Genomic DNA, 22,561 nt, shown 5'->3' with positions numbered 1-22,561 from the left:
TGTTCTGTTTAACGCCGCAATCAGCAGTATTCCAGCTATATGACGTCCGTCTGTAAATAATCGAGTTTGGACCAGGCAATCAAGTGATTGACATTATGAGCATCGATCTACGCAGTTGGGATACGATGACATGCATCAACCAAGTCAGCGAGCCTGACCACCCGATTCCGTTAGTCGCCTCTTACGACAAGCATAGTCGCCTTTTACGGCAAGCATGGGTTGCTGAAGACCTATTCTACCCCGGATCTTCACGGGTTTATATAAAAGTAGAAAACAAACATATTCTGAAAACAAAACTAGAAATATGTTTTTATAACAATGACTACCTGAAACATGCGTTATTGTTTCAAGGAACATGGGGTTGACACAGTCATAGTGGTGTACATGATACTGCTGACAATGCTATATCTACAGTGGTAAAATTCCTAATATTTTATTTTTTTAATTAATCTTTTCAAAGTAATAGCTACAATTTTGTAACATTATTTTATAATGAGGTAGATCTGCACATTGAGAAATGCAGATATTGTTAACATTGAAACCCACGTAAGTGCGTATGTTATTTTTAACCATGAACCATACTTCTCTATGAGAGTTACCTCCCTGATGGTAATAATCTGACTCCTGTAGCCTGATACGTCAATTATTAACATTGTCCAAAAGTGCTAATATCTCGCTAATATCGGAAAATAGGTCAACGTTTCCCGCATAGCGATAAGCTATAGCCTGTTCCCAACCCTCTCGACAGGAAGAGCTCGCTACACGGAAATGGGTCAACGTTTCGCGCAGAGCGATATGCTTTAGGCCTGTCTCCGCCCCTCTCGACAGAAAGACCCGCTTCATGGAAATGGGTCAACGTTTCACTGCAGTGAAATGCTGTATGGGGAAATAGGTCGGATAGACCTAGACTGGTACCCTTTCCTTCGCCTCCTAGCGGCTGCAGGCGAGGAGCGCAAGCGCTCTAGGGCAGGTAAACCAGTCTAGGACGGGACCTGCCTCCCTCTTATGATTGTTGCCAAATAACACAAACATGTTTTGTCTAATATTTTATATCATTCATATATTATTTGTTCATTATTATTTATGTATTTCGTATGTACGCATATGATTACACATGTAAGACAAAGATAAAGTTTCTTTTAAAAGTTTGGTTACATCTTTCCAACGATTACTTATCCCCATGGCCCTTGCCCCCATGAAATTTTCTCAAACCCATAATGATTAAAGGCACTGCACCCTGGCGCCGTGCATTGACGCCATTCTTGAGATGACGTCAAACACACATGACGCATAGTGTGTCGCCTAGGGCCTAAAAAAGAAAAACTACCAATTCAGCGGACATTTCCAGACTGCTTCAATTCTCTTGATATGCACAACGACGAAGAGCTCTTTGAAAGATTTTGTCGGCCTACCATTGTTTTCATCGTTGGTCTAATCGGTGATGAACTGGCACACCCCACTCAATGCTCCCACAGTCTCCCACCTATTATGAAAGTTTTGATATTCCTTCAGTTTGTTGCCACTGGGGCTTTTCACCTATTAGTTACTCCGTCGTTTTGTGTTAGCCATATTGGATAATGTTTACAAAATCACGTCATACGTACACTGGTATTGAGACTGAAATTCCATCACCGTTATTTCAAAATCAGCTGCGATACCCACATCCTTGAATTCCTCATACATGGTCTTCACCGGTAAAACGACAATTAAAAAGCTGGGACATACCTGAGGATAAACACTTGAAAAAAAATCAGATTTTTGTCAAGGTTTATTTTTCGTGTTATAAAGCTTTTTTGGGGAGTCTATTTTTTCACACTTGAACTATCTTAAAGCCTAGACTCTTTGTTTTGTCAGCACTACCTTCTTGCCAATGCTTCACGTACTGCGCAGATATCTGCATTTCTGTGGACACCCACAAATAACCTGCATGCTCTCTTCTGAAAAAAGGAACGAAATTGCCTGTCACGAAAATTACATTGTTGCACGGTGTGTAACTTTAAAAAAAATATTCAGGCTTATATTTTTAAATAAAAACATATCTAGTTTTGCAGCGGTAGCTAAATCAATATCTGATGTCCATACAAAGTCCGAGAATATCAAATGATCAGTCCTTCAGACAACATCGCCAGCGTATTGCCCTCTTGTCTTTCCAACGTGCCAACAGTCCCATTCTGCCTACAGTCCCATTCTGCCTACAGTCCCAATCTGCCTACAGTCCTATTCAGCCTACAGCCCCATTCTGCCTACAGTCCCAATCTGCCTACAGTCCTATTCAGCCTACAGCCCCATTCTGCCTACAGTCCCATTCTGCCTACAGTCCCATTCTGCCCACAGTCCTATTCTTCCTACAGCCCTACTCTGCCTACAGTCCCATTCTGCCTGCAGTCCCATTCTGCCTGCAGCCCCATTCTGCCTACAGTCCTATTCTGCCTATACAGTCCCATTCTGCCTACACTCCCATTCTGCCTACAGCCCCATTCTGCCTACAGTCCTATTCTGCCTATACAGTCCCATTCTGCCTACACTCCCATTCTGCCTACAGCCCCATTCTGCCTACAGTCCTATTCTGCCTACAGTCCTATTCTGCCTACAGTCCCATTCTGCCTACAGTCCTATTCTGCCTGCAGTCCCATTCTGCAGTCCAAATCATGAAATGATACGGTCTGATGCTCAGAGAGTGATGCATCAGTAGACATGACTGTTATCTCAACATCTCTGCTCAGCTTAAGAACTGGCGTGTTTGAACACACAATGGACTAGAACTGAAAATGCACTGATCTAAAAAATAGTTAATTGATGTGATTGATTCTATATTATTTTGTTTTAACATTTTATACAGGAAGATGCATTAGTACAAGCCTGACTTGATTGGTCAACAGATATTAAAAATACATAAGTCAAACAATTGTGGTTCAGTCCATTAACATAAATAGGGATGAAACTGAGTTCCTACTGTGCCTACATTATTTTCTGTAGGCAAATTTATGATGTAGGCACAATGGGACTAAACCGTAGCAGTAATGAGATGCTTACGTTATCTATGACGACACCATTCTTCAGATGTCCTTGTTCTACACGTCTAGATACAGTAAACTACGTTTATAACGAAAACGCTTAAAACGAACTGGCGGATATAAGGAACTGTTGTTTTTTGCCTGGCCTTTTGCTGTATATATATGTTTATAACGAACTACGGTTATAACGAACTAAAATTACTGGCCCCCTTGAGTTCATTATAACCGTAGTGTACTGTACATTAAACATAGGCGTTAACATGTCATTTACACGCACAGTACATTTAATAATATTGTACAATGATTGTATCGTATTGTACATGGTCCCCTTAAAACCGGCTCTCCTCAAAACAAAGGCGGGATCTGTCTAAACTGTCGAATGCCTTTCTAAAATATATAAAGCATGCAAAGGTTTGGTGTTTAGCACCAAGTCTGTACTTTACTAACGAGTGAAGACAGAACGTTTGGTCTAAGCACCTCCTGTGTTGCCGGGCAACCAAAACACTTACAGATGGCAGCCACGAGGAAACGTTTGTTCAAAACGTCACAGTATTTTTTAAACGTCATAAATGATAGTTATTTCATGCGTACTACTAGTAAAACAAACGAAGAAATCCGTCTCTCTGTGTTACCACTTTGTTACTCCATTATGGCTGTGCCAGTGTCGGGGCGGTCGGGTAGCCTGTTGGTTAAATCGTTCGCTCGTCACGCCGAAGACCCGGGTTCGATTCCCGACATGGGTACAATGTGTGAAGCCCATTTCTGGTGTCCACCGCCGTGATATTGCTGGAATATTGCTAAAAGCGGCGTAAAATCAAACTCACTCACTCACTGTGCCAGTGTCATATACACTACGGCTACAAATCTCAGTCACCGGATTGTCTGGCCCAGACCCAATTATTTACAGACGGCCGTCATATAGCTGGAATATTGCTGAGTGCGGCGTTAAACAACAATAACAACAACTGTTACAAAAGCATCAGAACATCGCTTCCCGCAGCGCGGAATTCGTGTAGACTTAGATCCGCGCTCGCGATTCTGTGTTTGTTTGTTTGTTTGTTTGTTTGTTGTATAACGCCGTACTCAGATACATTACAGCTAAATGACGGATATCTGTAAATAATAGAGTCTTGACCAGACAATCCAGTAATTGACATCATGAGCATAGATCTACGCAATTGGGATACGATGACATGCATCAACCAAGTCAGCGAATCAGACCACCCACTTGTCAAACAAATAGATTGGTTGGTTGGTTTGTTGTTTAACGCCGCACTCAGCAATATTCCAGCTATATGACGGCGGTCTGTAAATAATCGAGTCTGGACCAGACAATCCTGTGATTAATATCATGAGCATCGATCCACGCAATTGGGATCGATGACATGCATCAACCAAGTCAGCGAACCTGACCACCCGATCCCGTTAGTCGCCTTTTACGACAAGCATGGGTTGCTGAAGACCTTTTCTACCCCGGAATCTTCATGGGTCCAAACAAATAGATGTCGTTTAAGAACAGACACCCACATTCGGCACGGCTGACTTATTATTATTATATACTGATAAAAATGAGGTAAAAACCACCCGATTCTTACATATTACTGTTGTTAATTCGAGATGTGGTGACAAGTTAACTTTTTTAATGTGAAAGAATCGGGTGGTCCCTAACGCTTTAAGTATATATATATAATGACATAAAAGGCATCCTTTCAAACATAGATTCATCTCACTGTCTCATGACGTTATGTTCGTGTCCTGGCTGCAGGTTACTGGTTGTGTAATCGCGTTTCGTTTTAATTAATGGGGATTCATTATACTCCATGAACATTGTGACGATCATTGCAACACCCTGCTTCAATTCATAAAGCCCCCATTGAAGGGCGTCGTAGCAGAATTATGGGAATACAATATAGCAGGACTGTGAGAAAATGCAGAAATTCCACAACTTTTATGAATGAAATAAACCTGAATAAGTTCCCAATTTCCACAACTATGAATGTAGCAAAGTTAAGCAAAAGGGGAGAAAACTGATATAAGACAAAATCATCAAATTAATTCCTCGCACCTGTTGAGCAAGGAAACGAAAACGGATTTGGAAATTTCTTTATTAAACCCGCCAACTCAAATCTTTTTCAATGACAATGAAAACACTGGTCTTTTTATTCGCTAAATGAAACGGGTTCAGAGAAGTCCTTATGGTCATAAATAACATAATTCGAGCTAATTTGAAACCAGATTTAATCCGAAACGAAAATCATCAATATCACACGATTTTCCACTCGAGTCAGTAACACTTGTTGCGCGCGGTCGCGTGTAAGCATTGATTCAACTTGAAATGTTGTTAGTGTAAACATGTTTATCGGGAAAGACAAACATAGTACACATGGCGGCCATTTGCAAGGGTCATTTGTCATGTCTGTCACCGGGTATATATTAGGGGCAAGCCAATCATTCTGCCGCATACCCCTTTCAGTCTCGGAGCTGCTCACTTGGAGAAAACACGAGATCGCGCCCTGAAAGTCTCACAATGATGAGGATATTGGCTTGTCTCATTGTAGTGGCAACATTTTGTCCAACGCAGTCGGCGACACTTCACAGGGTAATTATTTTTAATTCTTCATTTAGTTTGGGAATTCATCATTCACTTTAGGAATTTCTTGTAAGAATTTTGTCAGTGTATGGGATTTTTTACATCAAATTTTGCCAAAAACGCATTATGCTATGTGTGGAAAAGAAAAGAATAATTTTAAGAATAAGAAAAATAACTATTTTCAAAATTGTACCGTGCTCAATATTGGAGGAAAAGCGAAATTATGTCATGAACGTCTTACAACGTTGAAGATAATGGCTTGTCGGATGGTCGTGGTATCGTTTGGTTCAACGCACTCGGTACTTTCAAGTGATAATCAGTTTAAATTTTTAACACTTACTTTGATAATTAATAATAAGTATATTTAGTATAATTATATCGTGTTAAATGCTAAAGTATTTTTAAATATAAAATTTTACAGTCCACTCTTTGGTTGAGTAAGACTGGTTCCACTAGAGTCTGTATTTGCCGCCGCTACGTTAAATTCGTCACACCTATAGAGACTTAGGGAGATATTGGTTACGTGTCATATCTTCGTAATTTCCGGAAAATTAGATTACATAGGGGTAAGATTTAGCATGAAATAGCGTCATTTTCATAAATTCAATTTATTTGTATCCGAACGTGGTGTGTAGTGGTAGTGTTTACGAGAAGGTAATATCAGAATGATATTTCAGAAATGTAATAAATCTGTCATTATCACAACACATCTCGTCTCCCCAGCGTAAGAAATTAATAGAACGCTTTAATAGTCACAAGAGCTTGTGAGAAAAAAGGACAATGTATGATTGGAGCCGTTGAGGCTCACGGGATATGTACAATTTAGAAATGAGGAAAGGTTTACAAATCATTCTGCCAGTAATCAGATGTGTTCACGAGAATGAAAATTAGACGTTCATTTCAACAATTGCATGTTTTAGACTTATGACAACACGTATAGGGGTGGTCGGGTAGCCTAGTGGGTAAGCGTGCGCTCGTCATGCCAAAGGCACAGGTTCGATATCCCACATGGGTACAATGTGTGAAGCCCATTTCTGGTGTCTGCCGCCGTGATATTGCTGGAATATTGCTAAAACCGGCGTTAAGCCTAATCACTCACTCACTCACTCACTATGACAACACGTAAGGATAACGTAATACTAAATGTGTCAAAAAGGCTGATTTAAGAGGATTTCAGGAATTTGGAATTTTCAGGAACGTAACGATAAACATTTAGATAAAAACAGTACCGGCATATTGTCATATTGTCTTGGGTCACGGATTTGCTCATACTAGTAACACACAAATAGAGCCCTTCTGCCCGTCTGTACCAGCTCAGCTGAGGAACAATAGCAGTTCTTATTGTTTCATTTGTAGAAGCTTGGAGCGAAATGTGTGTGATCTCAGTGTCGGGTGACAAGATAATGTGCATCCAGTCGTCCACTCTGGTTATAACGCCCCTGTTATAATGCCATCCTGGTTACAATGACGTGTTTTTCTCAGAACGGAATCACGCAGTGCAAACTTCCCTTGTTATAATGCCATCCTGGTTACAATGCCATGTTTTTCTCAGAACGGAATCACGCAGTGCAAGATTCCCTGTTTTTAATGCCACCCTGGTTATAATGCCAATGCCAATGGGGTTTTTTCAGAACAAACGTTCCGATTCCCTGGTTATAATGCCATTGGGTTTGAAATTTTGACAAAAACTTGAAGTTTATCTTTCAGGGATAATTTTCTCTTCTAAATCAACAAGCTAACTCTATTGATCTCAGTTGTTTTCATAGTTGTTTGATGTTAATGATAATATCCTTTTCTATAAACTAAATTGTAAACAAATCTTCTATATATATCATATCAGTCAGGTCTTGTTTTGACCTACCCGTATAATGCCACATTTTACGCTGGGCGAAAGGTGACTTCATAACCAGGGAGGGGTGGTCGGGTAGCCTAGTGGTTAAAGCGTTCGCTCGTCACACCGAAGACCCGGGTTCGATTCCCGACATGGGTACAATGTGTGAAGCCCATTTCTGGTGTCCCCCTCCTAATATTGCTGGAACATTGCTAAAAGTGGCGTAAAACCATACTCACTCACTCATAACCAGGGAGGACTGTACACTCTCCATGTCAGTCCTCATCAAACGCAGAGGGGGCGGTCGGGTAGGCTAGTGGTAAAAGCGTTCGCTCGTCACGCCGAAGACCCGGGTTCGAATCCCGACATGGGTAAATTGTGTGAAGCCCATTTCTGGTGTCCCCCGCCGTGATATTGCTGGAATATTGCTAAAAGAGGCGTAAAACCATACTCACTCACTCACTCACTCACTCACTCATAATAAATAACCTGGGCCCGTTCACCATCATATTTTTGTTTCGCTGTGCCGTCACCATCTCCGTTATATAACTTAGATACTGTTCATAGCGGCGATGATTTCATATAAGTCCGTAGGTTTAATTTATTAAATGTGTTGTTGCAGAATAAAAGATGGAACAATGGCGGGGATGAATTTGCTGTTGCCCCTGGTTACAAACCCATGTCACTGGATGACCCGAGAAGACTGAAGCAGATTGAGACCTACTCAGACACAGCTCAGGTGAGTAACCACTCGCAGACGCAGTAACGCACGTTTTTGTTTTGTTTGTTTGTATGTTTGTTTGTTGTTTAACGCCGCACTCAGCAATATTCCATCTATATGACGGCGGTCTGTAAATTACCAAGTCTGGACCGCACAATCCAGTGATTGACATCATGAGCATCGATCCACGCAATGGGGATACCATGACATGCATCAACCAAGTCAGTGAGCCTGACCACCCGATCCCGTTAGTTGCCTTTTACGGCAAACATGGATTGCTGAAGACCGGTTCTACCCCGGATCTTCACGGGTACGCACATACGCTCATGTAGGTACATGTACACGTAGTGTTGGATGGTTATTTGAAGCTGTCGTGGACATCTATATATCTGTCACGATATGTAATTTAAATATTCAGTCACCGGTTTTCCTTGTCCAAACTATATTATTTTCAGGATTATAATCATGAACAAGTCAAATACACTCACTAACTCTCAGCGATAAACGTCATTGGCACGATTTGAGCGTTACTCCCGCACTGAGTAACGAATCATAGACTAACGAGTCTATGCACTGTCCAATCAAAATCGCGTAACGATCTAGACATCCGGTTCATAAACAACATAGATTTCAAGTGCAGATTTCGGTCGACAGCAGGATGTGCAGAGCACGTGTACCGTCAACTGGGCTTGGACAGATATTTTCCTAATCTTTTCATGTTTTTAATCAAGATGTTCAGGTAATTTGATGCACCTCGCGAGATAAGACCCGTTTATTTCAACATAGATTTTGATAATCGATCAGATCGTCTTGACTGGGCGTTGCCATATTGCTTGAAACAAATGCAGGGTAACATATATTTTTAATTACTTAACAGCGCAAAACGAAATCCCTTTAGCTGATTCCGCAGACCCGAAAGTAATGAAAATTGGAAATGGCACACTTAAAACGAAGATGTTTTATTCCGACTAATCCAAACATGCTCACCACAAAAATACATTGTACATACCTGAGTCTAAACAACGATACTGAAGCGACGAGCTCTGCTAACACGGGTAATATGGCAACCCTGTGATGCACATGGCCCTTTGAAGAACAAGAACAATCTGAAAGGTCAATTACAGTCAATTATATACCTGTTCTAATCATTCACGATCGTCAAATCGGTATTCTCAAGCGTCTTGTTAGCATAGAAGGTCGCGGTGTGCGGTAGGACGCTTAAGATGCGTTCGAACTATCCCTTCTTGTGTACATTGAACGTTTCTGACACCTTTTCTTTATTTGGCAGCATTTCATTTTGAACAATTGATGCATCATTTGGGAGATGCAAATTATTTTTATAAATTGGATTTATTTTGTTTCTTAGGGTCTCTTTTGCTAAGATTTTGTTTCAGTAGTAAATCTCTAGTAGCAGATGCCCCAACATATAAATTGTTCAATGTGTTTAATTCAATGGCTTCTTTTTTAGTATCCAAGTATTACTGATACTTTGATGAAATAATTTACAAAAACATTTGATTTGATTGACACCTGAGTTTGGAAAAAGACGTAGTGCTCTAAAAAAGATGTGTTCGTGTGAAACAGCATATGGCGTAATATCATTAATAACCCATTTCGCCCTGAAATGCCCATGGAGAGACAAGTCTAGGGTACTGGGGACCTATTTCGCCCTGAAATGCCCACAGAGAGACAAGTCTAGGGTACTGGGGACCTATTTTGCCCTGAAATGCCAATGGAGAGACAAGTCTAGGGTACTGGGGACCTATTTCGCCCTGAAATGCCCATGGAGAGACAAGTCTAGGGTACTGGGGACCTATTTCGCCCTGAAATGCCCACAGAGAGACAATGGGACCTATTTCGCCCTGAAATGCCCATGGAGAGACACGTCTAGGGTACTGGGGACCTATTTCGCCCTGAAATGCCCACAGAGAGACAAGTCTAGGGTACTGGGGACCTATTTCGCCCTGAAATGCCCACAGAGAGACAATGGGACCTATTTCGCCCTGAAATGCCCATGGAGAGACAAGTCTAGGGTACTGGGGACCTATTTCGCTCTGAAATGCCCACAGAGAGACAATGGGACCTATTTCGCTCTGAAATTCCCATGGAGAGACAAGACTAGGGTACTGGGGACCTATTTCGCTCTGAAATTCCCATGGAGAGACAAGTCTAGGGTACTGGGGACCTATTTCGCCCTGAAATGCCCATGGAGAGACAAGTCTAGGGTACTGGGGACCTATTTCGCCCTGAAATGCCCACAGAGAGACAATGGGACCTATTTCGCTCTGAAATGCCCATGGAGAGACAAGTCTAGGGTACTGGGGACCTATTTCGCCTTGAAATGCCCATGGAGAGACAAGTCTAGGGTACTGGGGACCTATTTCGCTCTGAAATTCCCATGGAGAGATAAGTCTAGGGTACTGGGGACCTATTTCGCTCTGAAATGCCCACAGAGAGACAATGGGACCTATTTCGCTCTGAAATTCCCATGGAGAGACAAGTATAGGGTACTGGGGACCTATTTCGCTCTGAAATGCCCACAGAGAGACAATGGGACCTATTTCGCTCTGAAATGCCCATGGAGAGACAAGTCTAGGGTACTGGGGACCTATTTCGCCTTGAAATGCCCATGGAGAGACAAGTCTAGGGTACTGGGGACCTATTTCGCTCTGAAATTCCCATGGAGAGATAAGTCTAGGGTACTGGGGACCTATTTCGCTGTGACACTAGTCCTGAAGTCCTCGCCAAACTGCCCAACAGTTACGGCATAATAAGGACCAGTAGAAATGTGCCCTCTAAAGGGGTTTGCTATATGTTATCATTAAAAAAACTAGTGGAGTAAAGCTGTTAGGTTCTACCATAAAGTCTCGACAACAAAAGTGAATGAGTGAGGAAGGGGAGAGGGGTGGGGTCGGGGGGTGGGGGGGGTCAAGAACGAGCATGCTCAACACAACAATTCTCAGCAATACACATTCCAAAACGCAACTGAACAATGTACGTCGCCGATACAGCACTCCTATCCAGTTATTTGTCAACACTTATAACGTCTTGCTTCATTTACCCAGCGACTGCTAGTGTCACGTCAATGAGTGTAAGGTCAAAGTAATTGAGATGTATGGCGACCCCGGGTAAACTACACTCCCACCTACACCGCCACGTGTATTGAAATCTCACTTATTATCTCCGCCGTCATATCCGTGCTGGAGAAGGATATGACTTTAATTGGGAATATTTGCATCTCTCGGGATATGTAGGAGCGCCCCTGATGATAAAGACCGATTGCTCTCTATAATAATCTGCATGCATAGAGGAATAAGGAATGACACTGTAGAGCTAGGGGGTGCTTTCCGCTCGTAGTGTAGCTTGGATATTGACATAATCGTCAGTGAATATACGTGGAGTTGTTTGGGGCATATCACTTCACTGAATAAACGACTAAATTTTTCATGCTGCAAATAACACAGGGGCCGGAGGTCCTCATTCAAATAATGTTTTTTTCCTGTTTACTGAAAATGTGTTCGTAACAAAATATTCCTTATTTGAACCAGAGTTTCCTAAGTCAAAAACTCTGGTTAAAGGGCTCTCTATCGTGAATAGGACGTTACATGCATTGGCCTTTCACTACGATAGAGCCCGATTGATATTGGACGACGCTAAAAATAGCCGTCCAATCAAATTCCTCTCACTAGCTAAAAGAAAGTCTGCGCAAAAGTTAGCGATTGGAAAGTTGGAGATGGTGACGGCACAACGAAACAAAAATATGATGGTGAACAGGCCCAGGTTATTTATTATGATAGAATGTCGATTTAATACACTGACATATAGAATATAGCACAACATAGGTAGATGTACATGTAATTTAAGGCCCCATGAAGAATTATGGGTTAGAATTGGTCTTCAGCAACTCATGCTTGTCGTAAGAGGCGACTAACGAGATCGGATGGTCAGTTCGCTGACTTGGTTGATGTTTGTCATCGTATCTCAATTGCATAGATGTATGCACGTGATGACAGTCACTGGATTGTTTGGCCCAGACTCAATTATGTACAGAGCGCAATCATGTATAGCTGGAATAGTGCTGGGTGTAATAATAAAAAACAACAACAAAAACATGTAATTTTGTTTTAGCTAAAAAAAAAGATTGTCCCCGAAATTATTCTGATGCAGAGTGTTTTTCTTTGAATGGGTTTTGTAGCTGTAGCTTGAAAAAAATGTTTCGATACAAAATTATCAAACGGTCTGTCCCTTAAGGCACAATTATCCCAAATTACCCTAATGCTGGAAATACTCGCAAAAGTAAGGTGAACTTCAGAACTTGTGTGGCTCGATTTCAATTGTAAGAGTGGATCTTTTGAAGAGATTATTCCTAAATCTCTCCTCAACAAGGGCCGTGCAAATGATCAATCGGGCTTAAGGTAACGCAAGTATTTGTCTTCACGACTGTGTATTGTGGTTTGTAAGAGACGTCAACATCGGGACGTTGTCACACGAGCACCCTCTGTCGGCACTTGCGGGCCTTTACAAGTAGGGCCTGGAGTCCTCATGCTAAGTACATAGAAAAACAAAGGTCTTAAAAGGATTTATCTTTTTCTATTCTTTCTATTCATGTATACACCACGTTGACTTCACCGTTATAATGCCACGAGATGATGATGATAATAATAATAATAATAATGATAATAATAATGTTAACAGTCACATTGCCATCCCATCCTACCGGGTACCCATTCACAGCTGGGCGAACAGAGGAATATATTTCGACATTTTAACATGGCAATGTGTCCTGTTAAAACGTTTTTCGTCTATTAATTTAACAGATTTATTTTGGGTTTTTTTTAATATAGATATGGAGAGAAACAGTGAAATTGTAGAATTACTTAAAATGACTAAATAACCACTGTGAATACATGTTTATTCCACTATACCAGGACGACATATACATTACGCCGTGCTTAAGAGACATCGTTATACGAGTGAGGTGCCTGTGGGTGAATGAATTTAGAAGTCCGAGCTATAGCGGGATCAACTGTAGAATCGAAAGAGAACTATAATAATTAAAAAATAAATGGACATAAACATTACAAAAAGTATATTTCGTACAATATTCTTAAATCCTCCGCCTATCGGGTCTTATTTCCCACTCGGTACTTGTTTGAACCTGAATCTGGTGTCCCCCATCGTGCAATTGCTGGCACAAACCCTATCTCATCGCTGTTTAAAGTGAGTGAGTGATTGAGTGAATTTTTGCCACGATGAGCAATAATCCAGCTATATCCCACGGACAGCAATGGTGATAGTATGATTGTTTGTTGTTCAACGCCGCACTCAGCAATATCCCAGCTATATAACGGTGGTCTGTAAATACCCGAGTCTGGACCAGACAATCCAGTGATTCACATCATGCGCAATCATCTACGCACCCAATAAGCAAGCCTGACCAGTAGGTTGCGAGAGTGATGTTTCATTTTAATTTTATTTTTCTTCATACAAGTATTTTTTCCTTCAGTCGGTAATCTACACCACGATCGTTGTCTTCTTATCATGACTGGGGGTCTCTCTGTGAGGCCGAAATTAATCTAGTCAGATAATCAGATCAGCAAAACATTGAGCATGGATTATAATACTTGAAGATGCACTTAACATGCAGACTGTTTTAAGGCAGGTGAAGGATGGGCCAATGGCAATAGCTGAAATATGCGCTAATATACTGAGTGAAAGAAATAATCAAACTACTTAATAGAAAAGCGTGTGCTTGGTGTGTGGTATGGTTAGTAATAAACTATGTGACCCGAGAATTTCAGAGTGATATGAAATTTTATACTGCCTCAGAAAGATTATTCAACGTTAAAGTGAACACTTCATGTAGTATCACTCCACTAAAATATTGTCGATGTGAAGCGTTTGTACGGACTTATTTGTATATTAATTAACTAATATATGTATTATTAAACACAATCTAATTTTCTGCAACTTGTTATATTTCTGTAAGATGAGTGAGAGAGTGGCATGTTCCTTATTCTTAAATATTGAATATCTCGATTTCATTTTGAAACGGGGATAATTTATGTTTTCACCAACCGTACTCTTGACATTTGACTTTTTGGGCCGGCGGTCCTTTATATTATGGTATTAGCCTTATATGGAATTCACGTGGTGACGTTTACTGCTCTGTGTAAACCCACGAGCCTTGCTAGGGCGATGATAAATCCATTTATAAGATCCATAAGAACTTATCAATGCACAACGCAAATAATACATTATTAAATTAAAATGTCAACATTTATAATTCAAGTTGTCATTTATTCTAGCAAAATCATTTCAAACCTTTTACAATTTTTTTCAAATTTCAAATTTTCTCAGATACTGAAATCGTAACGTCACACTAAGTCATACATTAGATTTAGTCGTAAACTTTCCTTATCAAGCCTGTCTTATTAATAACCCGAACCCAAGCACCCGTAATCTCAACATGATTGTTGCCTTATCGAATAGTTAATAAACGACGCCTTTAACCCTGTGCGGAGCACTCTATTTCTATACTCTGTCTGAGCGAGTCAAACTTTGTGATTTATATGGTACTGCGATCGGCACTCAAATCAGATTTGAGTTTTTGCACTGTCAAGGCTGGTGACATGCGTCAGGAGTTAATCGTTTTTGTCCATTTGTTTCCCTTTTAAGTCCAGATACGTGAAGTTGCCTGGGCGCCTGGCAGATTGACAATAAATATTTGTGTAGGCGACATTCGCTACCTTCCCAGGGTGTTCCAAATAACATATTTTTTTTATAAGTCATCGAACATTTTTTATATTTTAAATGCAATACACATTAGTATCAACGAACATTTGTTTCTATTTAAAATGCAATACACATTAGTGTCAATTTCACTAAAAGAATACACAAAACCCTTATGAATTTTGTAGAGCTTAATGGGTTGTATGTAGGGTGGCACATGGGCCTGTGAGTGTCAGTAGAAGTCAAACCAGACTGGTGGTGTATAGTTGGTGAATGGGAGACTGCGCCCGGGGACTTGACTGTTGGAAATTTCCGAGACTTAGGTCCAGATCGTCTAAGCTCAAATTGACTACAAGTTAAGTGGGATTATGTCGCGTAAACATGAATTATAAGAATGAATCACTGGAATGAGTGGTTGTTGGGTTTAACGCCGCTTTTAACAGTATTTCCAGTTATATCACGGCGTGTCAGCTTAATGTGGGAGGAAAGTCCGAAGTGATGCAGGTCTCAGACGTTTACCACTTCGGTGAAGCCCACGAGCACGGGTATGGTGCTGACAAACTTAGAAACATAATCGGGGCGAACCGGGATTCGAACCCACAATCATAGGTTTCTGGTGTGCCCAAGGGACGCAACTCTGCACAGCGAATCGCCCAGACGACTGGGCCACCCGTGCCCCCGAATCACTGGAAATCAGTGATGACACCAGGTGTTCGTGAAAAAGGTAGGCATGACCTGCTCTACATGTAGCACCCGCCACTCACACAATTTGCTTAAAAAAGAAAGTGTTTGTTTGTTTTCTGACGCCGCACCCAATCAGGAGATTACATGATTTTAACATGCACTTATCTTTATACTTAGGTGTTATAATCATTAGGCGTTAACTCGAATAATCAGTTAGCGAGCACCTGTCAGTCCTACCTGTAGAGAGTATCCATGCATCACTCCGTGATGAAGTATTAACAATTATTCATCAGTATTAAAGGATGCAAGCGCTGAACAGCTGTTTAGAAAGAGCGGGAGGTGTATTTAAAAAACCCCATAAAAATGTCAACACATTATTTAGGAAACAATTTGTTTTTTAGCCAAAAAATAGTTACTAAATTGTTGTATTTGTTAAAAACCTTTCATCACAACATTTGGTTATGATTATGTTATCATCAATATGGTTAGTACACTGTATACTTTTAAAAGGGGGCGGGGCATCCTGCACCCCCACCCTGCAGTATCCGTGTTCGGGACACGCCTGATGTGCCGCTGGGCAGCCTAGTGGTTTTAGATAACATTTACAAATTAGGATACACTTTGTGAAGCTCATTTCTTTCCTAAATTACTATACTTCTGCAGTACTGCCACACCAGCAGTGGTCATGTCACACATTGTGATTGGAGGTACATTTTTTTTATTCTTATTAACGCAATAATCCAGTAATTAAACATCTTGATTGTCTTTAACGCGATACCCTAGTAATAGTTGGTTGGTTGGTTGGTTGTTTAACGCCGCACTCAGCAATATTCCAGCTATATGACGGCGGTCTGTAAATAATCAAGTCTGGACCAGACAATCCAGTGATTAATATCATGAGCATCGATCCACGCAATTGGGATCGATGACATGCATCAACCAAGTCAGCGAGCCCGACCACCCGATCCCGTTAGTCGCCTTTTACGACAAGCATAGTCACCTTTTACGGCAAGCATGGGTTGCTGAAGACCTGTTCTACCCCGGAATCGTCACGGGTCCCCTAGTAACAGAAATTCCAACCTGCGCCACAACCAGTTTGTGTATGGGGGAATTTATGTTGATGATGTAACATTCCTTCTTGCAGGGTTTGACAGTCGTCAAGGATCCATCGGACGGTATCAAGGCGTGCTTCATCACCGACCTGGACCCCGAGTTCTTCTTGGACGTAGAGGAGAAACTTGGCATCGTGAACTCGCCTGACCATGTACGTCTCTCTCTGTATTTGTTTTACACTAAGAGTTAACACGTAACCCTTTATGTATTTTTTTACATTAAGGGTTGAAACAATGCACCCCTACTATCCAAAATGTATCCGTGCTTGTTTGTGTAGGGAATCCCTGCCGTGACGGAGCTAAAGTATTTTCTGCAGGGGATATACAATGCTTATTGACAGCAGACAATGGCGATTATGTTTACGAAGAAACCCGTTCGAATTACCATTTTCACATATGTTGGATGTTCTTTAACAGCTTAAGTTGGTGCAAAGACATATATACGTCTTTGGTTGTGGGAAAACTGGGCCCACTTTCACAAAGCGATCTTAGCGCTAAGACTGTTGTATGCTGAAGTATGGGAGTTACAATCATCTTAGCGCTAAAATCGCTTTGTGCAAGTGGGCCCTGGACACGTCGATTGCAATACAGGGGAGGAACCTCTGACTGGCAAAAATACTCTTTGAGATTTGTTTTGCTAACTTTTGCAGCTACATTCACTGACTCATTTTAGGAGCCGTTCATCGTCAGCAGCCCGATGAAATACCAGGAATTTGAGAGGAGGGCTGGACCCATCATCACCAAACTCTGCAGTCGTCTTCACACGTTCTGGCTCAACGAGCAACTCCCACCACCCCTGGTAAAAGGCCAAGCCCCACCCTCTGCCTTCAGAACGCCACCCCCTCTCATCAAGACCCCACCCCCACTCCATCTGGCCAACCACAATGAAGTTGAGACCGTTCTTGCCCCCGGGGCCCTTGCCCATGTGATGAACACTCCTCCCTCACTCCACCGCGAAATCAAGACCCCACCCCCACTCCATCTGGCCAACCATAATGAAGTTGAGACCGTTCTTGCCCCCGGGGCTCTTGCCCATGTGATGAAAACCCCTCCCCCTCTCCCCAAAGCCCTGAAGGTCCCTCCCCCACTCACCCACAACTTTAAAGTCCCCCCTCCCCTGAAGTAGAGAGAGACTTTCTCCTGATACCTGGTGAAACGTAACATGCATTTTTGTGGAGAGATTTGTTAGGCGCGCTGTATACGTCGTGTTGTTTATACGCAGATAGAGGATCACAGTACCTGAGTCGGATATATAGAGAGTGGAACTTATCAAACAAATGGCCTGATTTTATTCCACGCTTTTGTTTCTGCGTGCATTGGGAGTATAATGATCACTGATGTCATGTTAGCGAATCCACAGACTTGATTAAATAAAAGTCTTCTGTCATACACATGTTTTCATTCTTAGTTTATTTCTGTCTTCCCTGGAGTCGATTTACCGGTTTCCTTACCTTAAATGACCGGAAAACGGAACATCCGTAAAAGGCGACTGTGCTTGTCGTATGAGGCGACTAATGGGATCGGGTGGTCAGGCTTGCTGACTTGGTTGAAGCATGATCGATGCTCATGATGTCAATCACTGGATTGTCTGGTCCAGACTCAATTATTGAGTATACTTTGGTATACTAATGCTATGTGACGGCGGTCTGTGCATTATCGAGTCTGGACCAAACAAACCAGTGGTGGATATTGTGAGCACCTAACGTACGGTGTACGACTCGCAATCAACCAAATCACCACCCGATCAATTTACAGTCCTTTTTTATGGGCTATTACAAGCTAGCTTATCTTCATCCAGTCCTATTTTTGAAGCAGAAATTGAAATCAGTAAGTTAGATTTAACCAATCAGAGCTGGCTTAAACCAGACATACGTAAGGAGCAGTGTTGTGGGCGAGGGAGATTTGAGCAGTCCTAGCTATATGACGGCGGTCTGTTCATAATCGACTAGACAAACCAGTTGAATGTAAACAAGATGAACGAATAACACCATCGGACAATGTGTGTGTGTGTGTGTGTGTGTGTGTGTGTGTGTGTGTGTGTGTGTGTGTGTGTTTGTTTTGATGGTTTTTAATTTCAGAGGTAAAATTGATTTGTCTCTGACAAAAAAATGAAACGAAATTACGAAGAACCTGCTTGAAGTCAACGTATTGTTCTAATGATGTAATGGTATTAATGTCTCACGTCATGGACAGTAAATGACGTCATATAGCATTTTCAACAGTGGCGCAGTATGATGTCATATTACTGTAACTGACCAATCAGCATTAAGAATCTCCAAAATACACATGTGCAAATATGGGAAATTTCGAGTGTTCAATTTTACACCTGTGGGTTATATTTTGGCTTGACGTCGCTTTCATCAGGATTAAAGTTTGATCACTTTGGATAAAGCCTTTGCGGTGCAGATAGTAAACGTTTACTCTGCTGTTTGGTGAATTTCACGAGCACGCGCATAGTGTCGACCAGGATCATAAGGAGGATATTCTAGGATTCGAACCCGCGATCGGCGGGATGCAACACTGCACTGCGAATGGTGGTTCCTTAGACATCTCGGCTACCTCTGCCCCTAGGGCCTTGTGGAAATTATCCTTCCCCGGAATTCCGTCAGTGGCATAACACTGAGTATCATCGTCACTCGAACAATGAAACTAAGGATAGATCTGAACTACTTGAGCAATGACAAACAATATGTATCACCGCCATTCGAACAAACTAACAATATCTATCACCGTCACTCGAACAATCCAACTCACAACATACATCACCGTTACTCGAACCATCACACAAACACTCACACTAAGGACTGTACCATCATCAAATAACGTCAACTTTACAACATGCACCGTCACACAAACACTCACACTAAGAACTGTACCATCATCAAATAACGTCAACTTAACAATATGCACCGTCACACAAACAATCACACTAAGGACATGTACCATCATCAAATAACGTCAATTAACAACATGCACCGTCACACAAACACTCACACTAAGGACATGTACCATCATCAATAACGTCAACTTAACAACATGCACCGTCACTCAAACACTCACACTAAGGACATGTACCATCATCAATAACGTCAACTTAACAACATGCACCGTCACACAAACACTCACACTAAGGACATGTACCATCATCAAATAACGTCAACTTAACAACATGCACCGTCACACAAACACTCACACTAAGGACATGTACCATCATCAATAACGTCAACTTAACAATATGCACCGTCACACAAACACTCACACTAAGGACATGTACCATCATCATATAACGTCAATTAACAACATGCACCGTCACTCAAACACTTACACTAAGGACATGTACCATCATCAAATAACGTCAACTTAACAATATGCACCGTCACTCAAACACTTACACTAAGGACATGTACCATCATCAAATAACGTCAACTTAACAATATGCACCGTCACACAAACACTCACACTAAGGACATGTACCATCATCATATAACGTCAATTAACAACATACACCGTCACTCAAACACTTACACTAAGGACTGTACCATCATCAAATAACTTCAATTAACAACATGCACCGCCACACAAACACTCACACTAAGGACATGTACCATCATCAAATAACGTCACCTTAACAACATGCACCGTCACTCGAACACACACACTAAGAACTGTACCATCATCAATAACGTCAGTTAACAATTGCGCCGTCACTCGAACACTCGCACTAAGGACATGTACCATCATCATATAACGTCAATTAACAACATGCACCGTCACTCGAACACACACACTAAGAACTGTACCATCATCAATAACGTCAGTTAACAATTGCGCCGTCACTCGAACACTCGCACTAAGGACTGTACCATCATCATATAACGTCAATTAACAACATGCACCGTCACTCAAACACTTACACTAAGGACATGTACCATCATCAATAACGTCAGTTAACAATTGCGCCGTCACTCGAACACTCGCACTAAGGACTGTACCATCATCAAATAACGTCAATTAACAACATACACCGTCACTCAAACACTCACACTAAGGACATGTACCATCATCAAATAACGTCAATTAACAACATGCACCGTCACTCGAACACACACACTAAGGTGATGAACCATCATCAAATAACGTCAATTAGCAACATGCACCGTCACTCGAACACTCGCACTAAGGGCATGTTCCATCATCAATAACGTCAATTAACAATGTGCACCGTCACTCAAACACTTACACTAAGGACATGTACCATCATCAATAACGTCAGTTAACAATTGCGCCGTCACTCGAACACTCGCACTAAGGACTGTACCATCATCAAATAACGTCAATTAACAACATACACCGTCACTCAAACACTCACACTAAGGACATGTACCATCATCAAATAACGTCAATTAACAACATGCACCGTCACTCAAACACACACACTAAGGACATGTTCCATCATCAATAACGTCAATTAACAACATACACCGTCACTCAAACACTTACACTAAGGGCATGTACTATCATCAAATAACGTCAATTAACAACATACACCGTCACTCAAACACTCACACTAAGGACTGTACCATCATCAAATAACGTCAATTAACAACATACACCGTCACTCAAACACTTACACTAAGGGCATGTACTATCATCAAATAACGTCAATTAACAACATACACCGTCACTCAAACACTCACACTAAGGACATGTACCATCATCAATAACGTCAACTTAACAACATGCACCGTCACACAAACACTCACACTAAGGACATGTACCATCATCATATAACGTCAATTAACAACATGCACCGTCACTCGAACACTCACACTAAGGGCATGTACCATCATCATATAACGTCAATTAACAACATGCACCGTCACACAAACACTCACACTAAGGACATGTACCATCATCAAATAACGTCAATTAACAACATGCACCGTCACTCAAACACTTACACTAAGGACATGTACCATCATCAAATAACGTCAACTTAACAATATGCACCGTCACACAAACACTCACACTAAGGACATGTACCATCATCATATAACGTCAATTAACAACATGCACCGTCACTCAAACACTTACACTAAGGACTGTACCATCATCAAATAACGTCAATTAACAACATGCACCGCCACACAAACACTCACACTAAGGACATGTACCATCATCAAATAACGTCAACTTAACAACATGCACCGTCACTCGAACACACACACTAAGAACTGTACCATCATCAATAACGTCAGTTAACAATTGCGCCGTCACTCGAACACTCGCACTAAGGACTGTACCATCATCATATAACGTCAATTAACAACATGCACCGTCACTCAAACACTTACACTAAGGACATGTACCATCATCAATAACGTCAGTTAACAATTGCGCCATCACACAAACACTCACACTAAGGACATGTACCATCATCAAATAACGTCAATTAACAACATACACCGTCACTCGAACACACACACTAAGGACATGAACCATCATCATATAACGTCAATTAGCAACATGCACCGTCACTCGAACACTCGCACTAAGGGCATGTTCCATCATCAATAACGTCAATTAACAATGTGCACCGTCACTCAAACACTTACACTAAGGACATGTACCATCATCAATAACGTCAGTTAACAATTGCGCCGTCACTCGAACACTCGCACTAAGGACATGTACAATCATCAAATAACGTCAATTAACAACATGCACCGTCACTCGAACACACACACTAAGGACATGTTCCATCATCAATAACGTCAATTAACAACATACACCGTCACTCAAACACTCACACTAAGGACTGTACCATCATCAAATAACGTCAATTAACAACATACACCGTCACTCAAACACTTACAC

At 41.4% G+C, this 22,561-nt stretch overlaps 1 protein-coding gene across 1 annotated transcript; it reads left to right on the top strand.

Annotated features, from left to right (window-relative positions):
• The first annotated feature begins 5,463 nt into the window (after nt 1-5,463).
• LOC124111152 lies at nt 5,464-18,073 on the top strand. Its single transcript, XM_046470765.2, has 4 exons — nt 5,464-5,613; nt 8,058-8,174; nt 16,717-16,836; nt 17,358-18,073. Exons 1-4 carry the CDS (start codon nt 5,542-5,544, stop codon nt 17,808-17,810), a joined length of 762 nt encoding a protein of 253 aa, XP_046326721.2. The 5' UTR covers nt 5,464-5,541; the 3' UTR covers nt 17,811-18,073.
• Nucleotides 18,074-22,561: the final 4,488 nt, after the last annotated feature.

The sequence above is a fragment of the Haliotis rufescens genome, unplaced genomic scaffold (genome assembly GCF_023055435.1).
Source record: "Haliotis rufescens isolate VD_foot unplaced genomic scaffold, xgHalRufe1.0.p SCAF_9, whole genome shotgun sequence".
Lineage (NCBI taxonomy): Eukaryota > Metazoa > Mollusca > Gastropoda > Lepetellida > Haliotidae > Haliotis > Haliotis rufescens.
This window is presented reverse-complemented; position numbering and strand designations above follow the sequence as displayed.